Source organism: Pleurodeles waltl, chromosome 1_2, assembly GCF_031143425.1.
Source record: "Pleurodeles waltl isolate 20211129_DDA chromosome 1_2, aPleWal1.hap1.20221129, whole genome shotgun sequence".
In the NCBI taxonomy this organism is placed as follows: domain Eukaryota; kingdom Metazoa; phylum Chordata; class Amphibia; order Caudata; family Salamandridae; genus Pleurodeles; species Pleurodeles waltl.
Window position 1 is genome coordinate 1,163,831,940 of NC_090437.1, and position 15,546 is coordinate 1,163,847,485.

The 15,546-nt window shown below is 44.4% G+C and overlaps 1 protein-coding gene across 8 annotated transcripts in view; it reads right to left on the bottom strand.

The window, feature by feature from the left end:
• The window catches only part of JAKMIP1 (janus kinase and microtubule interacting protein 1), a 1,798,968-nt gene that overhangs the window by 285,924 nt on the left and 1,497,498 nt on the right, over positions 1-15,546 (bottom strand). For all 8 annotated transcript variants that reach the window (XM_069203057.1, XM_069203080.1, XM_069203046.1 and 5 more), the window contains 2 exons: positions 9,425-9,553; positions 667-750 (listed from right to left, as the gene is read on the bottom strand). In XM_069203057.1, the coding sequence (XP_069059158.1) occupies positions 667-750; positions 9,425-9,553 (213 nt within the window). The remainder of the gene's footprint in view (positions 1-666; positions 751-9,424; positions 9,554-15,546) is intronic.

Sequence of the window (15,546 nt, forward strand, 5' to 3'; positions counted from 1 at the left end):
TGAGAGTTGCAGTTGAACAACTTTTTTTTGATAAAAATAATTTCATCCAAAACAAGTATCATGTTTTTGTTCAACAACTCAATAGAAAAAATGTGAATTTTCCCAGCTTTTCACACTCAGGGTTGAGCTAAATGTGGACTTATTTTTGAGCCATTATTCTTTTTCTCTAGGGAAGTAGAGTAGTTAAGTAGTTTTTTGTCAGTTTTATATAGATGGCCCATTGAAAGTAAATGGAATACCCAGTTGAATGATACAAATAAAAGTGATACATTTTCATCTAAAGTTATGTAAGGTTGAGTAGTTTTATGTACTAACAAATTATAAATAAAAGTAGGGAGATTATTTGGAATGCAGTTAATATATGCTGGTGATCTGAATAGAATATAGTACAGACCCTGAGAGGTGCATATTCATTATATGAAAAATACTACTTGAAACACCATTATGGTAAAGAACATAGAAGTCTCTGCAATCCAAGCCTATACAACTATTGCTTTGACAGCAACTTAGTACGTATCACATTATTATGTAGATCATTTAAAAGTTAACTCCCTAATCATTGTTGAAGGGCAATGAGACACAAGTACACCAACATGTTAGGAGGGCAATGAACACGCTACAGATCAGAAGTGACATCATTTTAAGGATGGGCTTTGAGTCTATTACCTGTCCTTTGGCAACAAGGGAGTTTTCTAGATCTTCAATTTTAGCTTGACACCGGATGAGATCCGCTTGTAGTTGTTCACGAGTCTGAAAAGATATAAAAAATAAATAGAATGATCCCTTCTGCTGACAAAAAAATTATTTTAGCCCATTCAACTGTGTTAGATATATTGAAGCTCTCCAAGCTGGTCCTCCTGAATAGGCTTGAACCTGCAGAGAATGTAGATTCTATAATATAAAACATACTATCCATTAAGCCTATATGGTTCTCAGGCAGCATATTAGTCTGCTTCAAACAGCTCTCACTGCAGACCAGTTAATTGTTAGGGAGATATATACGGTTTGTTTCTCACATCAGTCTTTTCTAGACAACTCTAAAATATGTTGCCATTTATTCGGTGTGAAGGCCCTTTGCAAGTGCTATATTTAAACAAATTGATATTAGCTTTTTCCCAAAAATTGAACATGAACAATATGGAGTTCCTATTACTGTCTTCCAACAAAATCCTCCAAAATCAGATCACTCCCATTTCCCACTGGCTATTTTACAATCTTTAGTACCATTCATCCATGTCCTTGGTCTCATTCAACCACAATGAATATATCAAAAAGTTAACAAAATCAGGATCATCCTCGTTGTATCTCATGAGAGACATTAAATCTTCCATGCCTTCAGTAGAGTTGGAGACAGCTGTCCAGTCCCATGTCCATTTACAACTTGAGGGAGGTAGTAACTTCTTAGCTGGTCTACCCAATCTTCTTTGTGCCTCTCAAAGCAACTTTTCGTGCTACAGCCCGTCACATGGTCATAATACCTTATACTTAGAGAACAGGTAAAGCCTTATCTGATTGATACTATATCTAGCCGCAGATTCCTTATCTCAGAATATTCCCCAGGTGCCAGACTGGATCTAGAAAATCTTGAGCAGTACCTCTACATGCCGCAAGGTGGCGCTGATCGGCTCTGCATCAACTGCACCTGAAGTGACGTGTGCAGTGCCTATATTGGTGCCACCCCAGAGCACTGACAGAGCCATGTCAGAAGGCTGATTTGACCAGTGCGTAGAAGTAAGGGCCTATAGAGACCTCTTAGGAGGAAGAACCTGTTTGTAGAAAGGGGAGGTTAAGAGACTCAGTAAGAAATCTGCGGCTAGATAGTCTTAACCAGATAAGGCCTTACCGAATGTAAGTAAGTGTTGACATCGGGCATTCTCGGAGGTGGTCCACTGATCTAACAAAGGCTCTCCCCAGTCACAGAGGAGACCTTGCAGCACCTCAGGGTGAAGATGCCATTCATGATCCCCAAGGCATTGACAGCTGAGCTCATCCGCTCTGGTGGTCTGAGACCCCGCCAGGTGCTCCACGACCAAGAAAATGCCCTGATGTTAGAGACATGTCCAGAGGCTCTGGGCCTCCTGTCACAGGGTCTAAGACCCCACCCTGCCATGCTTATTGCAGTACTACATGGTGGTGGTGTTGTCTGTGAATACCTGAACCAGCCTTCCTTTGATGGAAGGCAGGAAGGCTTTTAATTCCAAGCGAATCCCTTTCAACTTCAACAGGTTGATGTTGAGCTGAGAGTCTGCCAAACACCAGAGTCCTCTAACCTCCACCTCTCCCACATGGCCACCCCAGGGGTGACACACCTGTTATTACTGTGAGATTAGGATGGAGAAGAGAGAGGGATCTGTCGTTGAATCAAGGTACATCAGCCAACACTGCAGGTCTTTTTCAGTTCCCTTCGATATCACAACCAGATGCCCCTTATGCTGTGCCCATTGTGACTTCAGGTCACATTGCAGAGCCTGCATGTGTCAGCGGGCATGCTTTCCCAGCAGAAAGCAGGAGGTCATGAGACCCAGCAGCCACAGAGTCAGTCTCACCAAAATCCAGTTTAAAGGCTGAAACATCAGAATCATAGCCAGCATATCCTGGTCTCACTGCTCTAGAGTATGGGTGCAGAATTGTACTGGGTCCAGAATGGCTTTGATGCAAGGCAGCATCTGATAGGGAGTCAGGTTCTACTTTGGCAAGTTGATAGTGAACCCCAGTGACTGCAGAAGGTCTGCTGTGGTCTTGAGATGGGTGACAACCTCCTGGGCAAAGACACCTTTAAGAGCCAGTCTTTGAGGTAGGGGAAAACAGACACCCTTGACCTCCGCAGGTGAGCTGCAACTAATGCAATCACTTTCATAAACACTTGAGGGGTGCTGTTAAGGCTAAAGGGAAACACAGCGAACTGAAAGTTCTTGAGGCCCATCGTGAACCTGTGGGCTGGCAGGATGGGGATATGGAAATAAGCACCCTGCAAGTCTTACAGTACCATCTAGTCTCCTGGGACCAAGGCAGATAGGACTGAAGCCAACATGAGCATTTTCGATTTCTCTTTTTTCAGGAAGTAGTTGAGAGGGTTTCCGCTGCCGACCGGTTGCCCATGATGTTGCAAGGGCATATCAAAGGGGTGTGGAGGCTGAGGCTCCTAGGGGGGAAGCAGACTGGGCAGATCTCTGGCAGGCATGGCGATGAAGTGTCACCGACAAAGCAATTGCTCTACCTACTTGTTGTGTCCAGTTAGCAGCATATAATGAACTTTGCTGCATCTCTGCTAGCAGCAATAGCCTGGTTCACAATGGCCTGGGCCTACTCTGAGATGATGGACAGCACTTGTGCAGCTGAGTCCCATAATATATGGGTATACCAGCGTAAGAGGCATGTGGAGAGAACATCCTCTTGCCAGCCTCTTGAATTCATTATCAAGTGGTGTGGTAGGGAAGGCGGTAGAGTTGACTTTAGATGTGCAGGCATGGAGGACCAGGCTCTCCAGGACCAGGCCGGTTGTGGCGGGTGATCATCCTGTGCACAGGACAGCCTGTGCAGGGCTTGGTCCAGGTCAGTGAAGACTTCATTTAAGAGGAAAAGTTGTTCAGTGGGAGCAAACCTGGTTTAAAGCACCTCAGTCAAGATGTTGGTCTTGACTGTCACCAAGGACATAGTAAGGTCCAGGACTTCAGCCAGCCAATGCACCACCATGACAAATGAAGCTCCTTACCCCATAGCCACCTTAGGAGGAGAGACTGGGCCAGTGTCCGGGGAGGTGTCCAGACCCCTGACTTCAGCCAGTTCCTCATACCAGTTACAGCTGGCACGGTAAACAATGACATGGAACCAATAATCACCACCTACTGGGATGCAGAGGTACTGCTCAAGATTTTCCGGGTCCAGTCTGGCACCTGTGGAATATTCAAAAGAAAAGGAATCTCAAGCTAGAATTCTCCATCAGATGAACTACACTGGCTTCCACAAGAGGCTCAAATCAATTTCCAAATCCCCTGAAATGCCCACACAGCCTTCCATGCCTCTCTTTATCCGTACCTCAAAGACATACTTAGAATGGTGCTAGTGGGATGCAGTACTCTGGAGTAGGCGTGCTGAGGGCAGGGGTTTGATGGAGCACAGGAATGGATGGATGTCATGGTGGCAGCAGTTTTCTCTGGGATGATGACGAGTTATTCGGTTAGCATTGGTTTTCTGGATGAGATCGAGAGGAGTTTAGTGAGGACTGTCAGTTTCAGTTGCAGGTTGAAGTTGATGTAATGGTAGTGATTTTGTTGCTGCAGAATTGAGAGAAGTTGGTGCAGAAGTCCTTCAAGGGTGTGATCAAGTTGAAGACGGCTGCTGGTGAGGTGAAGTTCTTCACAATAGCAATGATATCTTTGCTTCTGCTGGTGATCACATCAATGTGGTCCACCAGAGTAGCGCATTTGGTGGTCTGGATTATTTTGTGGTAGCACCTCACTGCAGATTTGAATGTGCTCCTGTCTGCATTGTCCTGGCTTATTCTCCATTTACGTTCTATTTACGCTCCAGTTGTTCGCAATGATGTTTCATCAGTCTGAGCTCCCTGGTGTATCAACAAGCCTTGGGTCTAGATTTTGGTGCATTACTGTGTTTGAGGGGAGGCCAACAGCCTGCACAGGAGGTGATCCAATTGTTGAAATTCTTGATGGCTTAGGGGAGGCTGTTGCTGAGTTTGGGTCAGTAGGTGTTGTGAAAGGTGTTCCAGTCCTTGTCAGTGATGCTTTTTCAGTTTTGGAATGTGTGCTTTGGACCAAAATGGGGATGATTAATTTTATGAGGGTGTGCCCTGTCCAGGAGACTAGTTTGGGCTTGTCAACTATGATGCTGTCAAAGGTACTGAAAAAGGGGTCCAGTAAGTGTCAAGCATGTGGATAGCTCCTTTTACTCCGCAGATGAGGCCCAGACTTCCAAAGTCTTTGATGAATGCTTTTGAGTTGGGGCCTGGTCTTCCAGGTGGAAGTTCAAGTCTCCAAGCAAGATATAATTGCTAGTTTCAACGGTGAGTGGTACGCTGAATTCCATAATGGTGTCATTGAGATTGGTACATGGTCTCAGTGATCTGTAGAGGAGAGTGCTGCTTAAGGTGAAGGTGACCATCTCTTGGTGTTCGTGGGGGTGGTGCAGCTGATGTCGTACTTGTGGATGATGGTGATTCCACCTCCAGGCTTGTGAAGCCTTTCTTCCGTGACGATCTTGTAGTTGGGGGGATGGCTGTGGTGATGTCAGGTGCTGATGCGCTGACCAGCCAGGTTTCCATGAGGAAGAATAATAGATCTGGGGTGTTGCGTGCAGGATGTCCCAGATCTCTGTGGTATGTTTGGTGAGTGGTCGGTTGTTGAGAGTCCAGTGCTGTGTGTGTGGTTTCAGGACTGTGTGAATGAAAGAGAGTGAGATGTTGGGTGTGGGTGTGGGTAAGAGCATGCAAAGTTGCAGGACGTGCAGGAAATTGCTCCCTCAGTGATGTGTCGGTTGGCGAGGCACGAGTGTGTGGAAGGGCGGCTGGGATTGAGGGCATGGAGAGTCACTGTGAAGTAGCGGCGGGAAGGGAGTGGACCCAGGTTTCTGGCGCTCAATGCAGTCCCAGTGCTGATGGGCACAGATGGGCTTGTCTTTGGTGCATCAGCAATGTGCCCGCTGTGGCCACCATTAAGTAGGTCCTAGGAGTGGGGAGGAATGATGTGCAGATGGAGGATGGGAAATCCGGTGATGTCACTAGTCTTACCATGCAATCAGTTTCAAATTTTAATTGAGAGAACCTCTGTCCTGTTTCCTGTGTATTTTTTCTACCTCCCCCTAATGTGATAGGCTGTGAGCACAAGGCTGGTAAACCCTTTTCCTTTTTTCCATGTGGGTGAATGAAGGAACAGAGATCCATAGCAAACTCCAACCAAAAGGGACAATTCTACACTATGTGCCACCAGTGTGTTAAAGTCATGCACAAATATTTGAAACAGTGGGTAGGACTCACTAATAAGGATTGGAAGAAGTCCTTTCCTGAACATGATACCTTCACTAAAGAGAGATTAGGGAATTTGCAAAAGATGTTAGATCCTAGAAACAATGTCTGCTCTTTTTACAATGGCAAGAAATGTTTAACAAACGTAAATGTGAATCCCATGTCCATAGTATGAAATGCATTCAGGAAAACCAGGTTTACCACATAGATCATCTTAGAGACGGAGTTAGGGCATTTACTCTACTGCTCTGCCACCTCTATATTTAGTCTACCAGATCACTGACCTTCAAGATAAAGAAAAGGAGAGTAAAGAAAGGAGGTAGGGGGATGTTTTACATGTTTTCCCTATACCAACCAATGGGGCCGGGGGTGCTGCATAGAAACAAGGAAGAGCCTGTGATACCATTGGCGAATGGAGCACAAGGTGGCAATAGACAAGCAAGAGCTGCAATGTGAGTGAATGAGAGCAAACAATCAGGTAGAAGAGTCTCAATAGTCAAGCAAGCCGTGGGTCCAACTACTGTGGAGAGTTCTAGACCAAGACTAAGCCCCAGCGGACCGTAGTGATCCCTGTTAGTGCACTTCCATTATTATTCGAGAAAGTCTAAGAAGGATGGCAAATAGACTGGCAAGTAGATGTTTCCCCTCCCCTAACTCTAGCGATGCAGACAATGAAGACCCCAACCAGCCCCTTCCTGATGCCTTCTTTCCCTAGAGAGACAACCCTGATCCCATGGTAAAGTCACCGCCCATGGCCCTTGGACCGATTTTGATTTAATGAGCATTAAGAAAGAGTTCCTCAATATTGGAGACAATCCAACCCAGTTCCATGAAGAGTTGCAGAGTGTGTTTATAGTGCACAGACTAAACTGAGCTATGTGAATCAATAGTTGTGTTTAGTGGTACCCAGTGAAGTTGGGTGAAAATTCAGCACTGAGGCAGATCCCCAGGAACAATAGGGCCTTGAACGTGGCAAAGGATGCGTAGTTAAATGCTGTTGAGAATCTGTGCCCCCCTGAGAATGGAATGGATGAAGATTTCAAATTGTAAACAAAATAAGGATGAATCATCCGCAGATTATTTAGACAGCTTTAAGGATGTGTTTGAGAGGGGCTTGGGCATTGTCTGTCCACAGGAGAGGGTTCAAGAAGCTGTAGGTGCTGTCTTTGTGAAGAGACTGTTACTGCATGTGAGAAGTCAACCGAGGACAATATGTATTGGATGGCAAACTAAAACGTTAGCAGAATTAGTGAGCGTTGCCAATCACTGTGTGGCTTTGCAGAAGAGAAAAGGAAATAACTTTGAATCTAAACTAATACTAATGTCTGGGAAGGAGACTGCCCAAATGTTGTTTCATATGTATACAGTCTTGCCGACCTGTCCGAATTTAACAAAATTATGGAGAACTCTTTTCCTGAAATTTAGGAGACCCCAAGAGGTTCCGACTGTGCCCTGAATACCTTGATTCATGTATATCAGAAATGTCTCTATGTTGATTGCATGATCAGTGGTAATCACACCACTTGCTATGTCAACACTAGTACTAGCTATTCTACTTTGAAAACCTCCGAGTTTCCTTCATTACCTCTGTCTCTGGCTTGGCCATGAACGAAGTGTGCATTAAAAGCCAGCATATACTTCACAACATTTCTGAAGCTGTCTCCATCACCCTCGGCCCCATTACTATTAAGCAGAATTTCTTACTAAGTCCATTCTCATCAGCCAATCTGCTGGGGTGGGTATACTGTGCACCACGAAAATGACATGCTGGATCTGTGAAAATACAGATTGTCAACTTCTTGTAAATAGTAATAAATTAGCGCCAGACTTAACAATTTACTTTTCCAGGTACCTTTCACATTGTGGCCAACAACGTGGGATTCATTTCTTGAATGGAACCTGAGAAAATCAAGATCAGCCAACAGAAAAACTGACTTGAATCCCTCATTATCGCTTAAACTCACGGCTAAAGTAGGGCTTTGTCTGGTGATCACAGACCTTATAAAGAAGGTGGTTTTAGTATTAATTATTAGCAGGTGTAAATCCCTGATTCTCCCTCCTAAAAAAGCAGGAAAGACCAAAGTCTTCTAGTTGATCCAATATCACTGCACCATAAATAATGTGGTTATCTCTAGTTTCCCTGTGGTTCCCAACACAGCTACTGTCTTTTCTTGCATTCTCGCAAGCGCACAATGGTTCACCAAGGTGGATCTTGTTCTGCCTCCTTCTCCGTCCCTAGATACAAACTGAGTCAGTTCCTGCTTGTGTCCTCATTCAGTGGATCACAACTTTTACGTCGAAGTCTCTCACAAGGATTTACTGACCGCCTATTTTCTTTTTGGACACTTTGGCCTTTGCCAGGGGCTGTACTTCGGAGCAGTATACTGATGACTTACTGTTGGCATCTGTTACGTTAAATCACTGCAAGGCTGATCGTCTTCTTCTCCTCACCGAATTGGCTAAGAAGGGGAAGATGGCTTCAGAAAAGAACCTGTAGTTTTATCCCCCTCCCCAACAGTGACACTTAGGTATTGAAATCTCAGTTCCCACAAGTGGGTAATATAGAACTTTCAAATTTTAGACTAACAGTTTATCTGCAGGATGAATGACGTCATTAGGAAGATGTATATGTTTAGTGTCTACAAATGTGCAACGTGTAAGTGGTAAATTTATAGAACTCAAAGCCTACCAATGCAGGTGACAAATGCTCAGAATTAGTGCTGCTGCTCCACAAGCTGCTCCCACAATAGAAATAAGGCAAACCTACCGTTTTCGTTTTTGGACTAGCTATTCCAATTGCTTTATTACTGTGTTTCCACTTGTTTCTTTCAGGTCCTTAACTTCACCCATCTTTTAGAAAACGTAGTTTGACTTTTAAAATGTATAAAGATATTTGAATCATATTAAAAAGGAACAGGATAGCTAAATTCAAATTGAACTATTGGTTGGGCGCTGGATGGGAACGTTTTAAAGCACACAGTGAATGTTTACCTGATACCAAATGCATGACTGTCCAGGGCATGTGCGTTTTCCTTTCATTTAAGCATCACCTTACACATGGATTGGCAAAGGGATTGAAAAAATACACACAGTTAAATTACAGGAGTCACATTCAGAGGCTGTGTCTTTTCAGACAATGTTGAGGGATTATGTTTATGGTTCATGGTCGTTTTGTACGAATTTGTATGCATGAGAGCATCATTTCCTCCCATGACCTACACAACGCGTGCAAGCTTCACATTGAAAGAAGTCTGTGAGTGTAAAGGTTTGTTTCCCTAAAGCTAGTTTTAAGTATATTTCTAACAGAACACAATCGTTATGAAATAGTAAGCACACACATTATTTTTTCCATAATGCTGCTTGGATGGGCGTGAGTAGTCCATGTAATAAACAACAGCACTATACGTTGGTAACAATGGTTCACATGAAGTCAAAAGAAGAACTCACCCTTGCTTCTCTCTCGGCATCCAAAGTTCCTCCAACTTGTTCCTGGAGCAATGCATAGGCCCTCTGCAAGGCTTGATACTCTCGGGTCAGCTGTCGGAACCTTAAATCAGATTCTTCTTTTGGTGTGCCCTGAACATGTCAATCAAAAATGACACATGTTAAAGGTGTCGTTTGTTTATCGTTGTTAGGTTTGTGCCCCCATTACGTTAGCAAAAGTAGTGAGAAGTAGTGACTGCATTGCTTTATGCAATACAACTTTCCACTGTTACTGATTTTGCAGAGCTTTTCAAAATGGTGTACTTTATTTATGTTGTCATGTACCGCTAGTTATATAAAATAACATCACATGCTTTATATCGAACTTACAGCAGCGGATGATACACTTCATATCAACAGAATGTACAAAACAGTGCTGCCCAAAGTTGGCGTGCCTTGTTTACCACCTCTGGACCAAGCCTGAGGACTCTGCATGGCCTCTCCCTACTAAGAAGAACGGAAGAAATGATCCTAGTCAAGAAAACCATCATGTAATCAGCTATACCTGAAATCAACTCGTTGCCCTTTCTTGAGGAACTTTGCACCCCTAAGGCTCTTCAGGCTCTTACCTTGTCAAGAACCACAATGACACCTGAATGGAGCAAACAGCGGGAAAGGGCAATGCACTTAGCTGTATACAACACCACCGTCTATCGGAAATAGAAAACATGCCGGGAAATTAAACCTGTCTGATGTAGGACGCTGGCCTGGTGTGTGCTGAGCACCTATGGTGTCATCACTTTTTACCAGGTCCAGGTATCCCCTATTAATGAGGTGTAGACAGTGTCTAGGAAGCCAGGGCTCTCTTGAGGTAGCTGTGGACGAGCAGCCAAGACCTATTTAGGAGACATGCAAAGCTTATGCAATACCATCACAGTCACACAGCACTTACACACATGAAAGAACCACAGAGTATTACAAAAATAAAGGCACTTTATTAGAGTAATAAAAATACTAAAATACTGTAAAGGCAATATTCCACTAGAAGGTGAGTAAACACACTATTATATACACATTAGAAGTCAGTGATTGGCATAGAAAGCAATAGCAAATAGTAAAACAATAGAGAATAGTGAAGGCCCTAGGGGAAGACTAAACCATATACTAAGCAAGTGGAATGTGAAAGGTAGTCCTCCCACCCAAGGAAGTGAAATCTGTAGAGGGTAGCTGGAAGAACTAGTAACCCCAAAAAGTTAGTACCATGGTGCCCCGTAGCGACCAGGAGAGAAGAGGTAAGTACCTGGTTCTCCCCCAAACCCAAAGGTAAACTTTGGAAAAGGACTGAGCAAGACCCAAGCAAGACTGGAAGAAACCAAAGGGGGATCATGACAGAAGGGTACCTGCAAAAGAAGGGGACCAAGACCAGTTCAAGTAGGTGTGTCCGGTTGTGGTAGGAGCCACTACCCACCCCTCTGGAGATGCAGGACCAGGTCTACGGTGAAGCTGGAGAGTCAGCTGTGCATCACCAGAGCAGAAGAAGAGCTCCAGAAGTAATGCAGGTGATGTTCCATGATGGAAGAAGAGTTGCAGTCAGTCAGTAGTGTTGGAAAACCACCAAAAAGCCTTGGCAAAGACAAAAGTCGCAAATGAAGAGTTGCAGAGCTGCCGAGGCCCAGCAAGGTCCAGGGGGACTCAACACAAGGAGGGGAGACCCAGATGACCCTCAGCAGTGAGGAGAGTCAGAAGACGAGGATGCAACCCCCACAGGCACCTCACAGGCAGCCGGCACAGGAGTCGCTGTGAGGCCCACTCAGCACACCTGGAGAGGAGTCCCACGTCCCTGAAGCAGCATGCAGGAGACTGTGCTTTGCAGGGAAGAGTGCTGGAGGCCGGGGCTAAACAGAGCTGAAAGATCCCTTGGAAGAAGACCCAACAAGCCTTGGTAGCTGCAAGAGTCACGATGCACAGGGGTACTGTCCTGCAAGAAGATTACCATCTCCCAAGTTGGACAGCTGGTAGAGAGGACCGGGGGGACCAGTCCAGACCACCACCTGTGTTGCAAGATCCACGCAGGTTTGCAGCAGAGAAGAATCACAAAGCCGGTCGTCGTTGCAGTTGATGCCAGCAGATGCAGGAGAGTGACTCCTTCACTCCACGGGAGATTCATTCTTGCTTCTTGTGCAGGCTGAAGACACGTCACCCTCAGAGGATGCACAGTCAGGGAAATATTGCAGTTGCTGGAAAGAGCCAGATAAACAATGTTGCAGAGTGGAGTCGTCACTGGAGTTGCAGATTGTTGGTTCCTGGAGGGTCCAGTTGCAGTCCTGGTTCTCAGAAGATGAAGTAAACAATGCAGAGGAGTCCTGCTGGAATCTTGCACGTCAAATCTGAAGTCCCACCCTGAAAGGAGATCCTAAATATCCAAGGAAGGGGCGATTGGTCACCTAGCAGGGTGACCACATATCAGGAGGGGGCTGTGAAGTCACCTGCCTGACCTGGCCACTCAGATGCTCCCAGGAGCCTCTGTACACCTTGGATTCAAGATGGCAGAATCCAGTGGCCATCTGGAGGAGCTCTGGGCACCACCCCTGGGTTGGTGATGGACAGGGGAGTGGTCACTCCCCTTTCCATTGTCCAGTTTCATGCCAAAGCAGGGTCCCGGGGTCCCTAGACTGATGCAAACCAGTTTATGCAAGCAGGGCACCAAATGTGCCCTTCAAAGCATACCTGTGGCTTGGGAAGGCTACCCCTACCAAGCCATGTAACACCTATTTCCAAAGAAAGAGGGTGTTGCCTCCCTCTCCCAAAGGAAATCATTTGTTCAGCCTTCGTCTGATTTAGCAGGAAAAGCAGCAGTAGGGCAGAAATCTTCTGTGAGGTGGCAGCAGCGCGGGCTGACCCGAAAACCCCAGAACACTGGTAGGAGCAATGCTGGGGGTTCTGGCAACAGTATTGGGGAATGATTCCGACATGTTTGATATCAAACATGCCCAGGTTGGGAGTTAGCATTATGTAGCTGGACACAGGTAAATTGGCTTCCCCGCACTTATTAAGTCCAGGAAAATGGAGTTGGAGTTAGCAGGGGCACTTCTGCTCATGCAGGGGTACCCTCACACACAGGTACTTGCACCCTGCCCTGGGGCTAGGAAAGCCTGCTATAGGGGTGACTCACAGTGACCTGGTGAGGTGACCTGTGGTGAAATGGTTCATGCAGGCTGCAACGGCAGGCCTGCACACCCACTTTTGCATGGGCTCCCATGGGTGGCATAATACATGCTGCAGCCCATGGGGAATCCCTGGTGCCCCATATACTAGGGACTTATATGGATGCACCAGTATGCCAATTGTGGGATGTGCTAAGTCCTAAGCAACCAAATTTAGAGGGAGAGTGCACAGTCAATGGGGTCCTGGTTAGCAGGATCCCAGTAAACACAGTCAAAACACACTGACAGCAGGCTAAAAGTCAGGGTAACCATGCCAAAAAGTGGGTTCTTTCCTACATTTGACATGTATAAGACCCACAGGCAAGGCTCTGTGCATCCTGTTAAAATAAAAAGGTATAATGTGGCACATGTCAAAGCAGAAATCAGAGAGGAGCATAAAGGGACAATGAGTGTGAAAGACACAGGGCTAAGCCACATGGAATGGTTTCACATGAACTGAGTAACTTGATTTAGATTATAGTTAAACAGAAAAATTGTTTGGTCATCTGACCAGGAACACAGTTTTACATAAAGTGAATGTACTAAAGGGTCATTTGTGTATTTTTTTCGATTTATTTATGGTCTTCAAAAATTGGACAGTGTAACACTTAAGTTTCCCATTGTACACGATTTTCCTTCTATCTTAACTCTAGTCTTTAAATTGTGTCGCTATTTGCTATTGCTTTCTATATTTTTGGAAAAATGGCAAGACACGAGAATGCCAATAAATCTATATATCAGTCCAAATACAAATACCAGTAAGTATTATTGATCAATATAATAGACCAGTGAAGATATTTTGGTATTTTACTGTTTCAAGTAAATAATCACCCATGTTGGTCAGGAGGTGACAGAAAGCTGTCATAGTCCCTTTTCATTTCTTTGTTTCTCCTCCTTTGATTGTAATATTTATTAAGACAATACTACAGCTCTCCAGGCTGTGCTTACAGGACACTGCTTGCCTCTCAGTTTATCTACAGTGTGCTGCATCTCACTTGGTCACTTCATGTAAAGCAGTAGCATGTCTAATTTTTTCTACTTGTATTCTTTTCATTTATTGTGCATAAGTTGTTGAAACATGTGCATGTTTTATTGAGAATGTGTTAGATGGTGACAGCAAGAATTGGTCAGGGGATGGATGAATGGATGCATGAGTGCAAATATGATTGACACAGTTCATGTCTGATGATCTATTGAGTACTTAAACCTATCAGTGACAAACAAGACACTTTCATTCATAAGCCACACCTATTGGTATTGCCAATGCTTGTTTTTACCACTGTAGATCGCGCCCAATTTCCAGGAGTGGAATTAGGGACTAGCTATCCAGTTATGTAAGTATGTGGGAGAACGTGGAAGAGGAGTTAGGGTCAAAATTGCCAACTTTGGAAGTGGAGAACTGGATTTGAATCTCGGCGTCGGCTAAGCATCCTGAATGTGATCTTCTGTAATGTAACCTGTGCTTACGCAAAGCACTGCAATACCTTCAAGTCTAGTTTACTTATATATAAGAAATTAGTTACTTACCTGTAACTGCAGTTATCCAGTATTGGTATCTTTCATAGATTGACATGGCTGAATCTTCCCTGTCGTCGAAGTGGGAGTCCTACCGTATCATATAAAGCAGTATATAATAATAACCATAGAGTCTACAATGCAAACAGGCCTGAAATTAGCTAACGTATCCATGTCATTTTTTTAAATGGACCAAACTTGAGCTATAACCAATCAGGCGACAGGACCTTCTCGACACACTCCCAAGAGAAGCTCCCTTCCTCAGATTTTCAGCATTAGAGTGAATTATGTTACCTGAGTCAGTAAAAGGAAGCCTCTAAGGGGAGGAAGGCGGGTCGCATGTGACTCTATGAAAGATACCAATACTGGATAACTGTAGTTACAGGTAAGTAACTACTTTCTTATCCAGTATTGGATCTTTCCAAGATTCACATGCTTGAATCAGAATAACAAGCAGTATAATAAAATTGAAGCGGATGGTGGGCATGAAAGAATTTTCTATCACATATATCATCAGTTATACATAGGAGTCAAAGTAACACAACACTGTATGCAGAGATGTTTAACTTGTACCAGTACTAATAATAATAATAATAATAATAATACAATTACAAGAACAATAGATATAATTACCAGAAAAAGAAGAACAATTCTTTATTAGCATAGAGGCTCACCTTACTGGAACAGGTGTTGTAGAACTGCTTGGCCCACGGCCGCATCCATCCTATGCATGGACTGAAGGGAGTAGTGCTTTGTGAAGGAGTGTGTACTCTTCCAAGTAAGATTTCATTTCATTAATTGTGAGAGTACAACATTAAGGTGCCACTCAGGAGGAGGCAACATTACTGGAGGAAAGACCCTGAATAAACCTATCATGAATTGCTTAATTAATCGTGATGAACAAAGGGAGGCCATGTCTGAAGGACGCCTGTATGTGGAGATTGCTGCCAAATGCACTTTCACTGAGGAATGAGCAAGCCCGGATTTCGCTAGAATTAACAGGAAAAGTAATATTTGTTCCGGTGAGGCCTCATACAGGTGTAAGTTATGTTTCTGACACCAATACCCAAACTGCTTCCATTTAAGTCGATATGTTTTGTGTGTGGTGTCTGCTCTCACTTTAGAAAGTATGCTTCTACATTCTGGGGTAATCCTGAGATGCTGGAACTCATGGAATTCGAGAGCCAGGCATGCAATTGCAGTGACGTCAGATCTGTACGTGAGGCCTCGAGAAAGATGAGACTGGTGAGCCCACCAGTCTAAACCCCGAATCATCTTTGGCGTAACAAGTATAGATCCTCAAATGATCCTTGTGATTGGTTCCTCTGAACTTGTAACTCTTCCTGCAACGGTATCATTTTGAGATGTGCATTTAGTACCAGGTTGATTATGGAAGATATCATACCTAGGAGCGGTCTGTGCAACCTC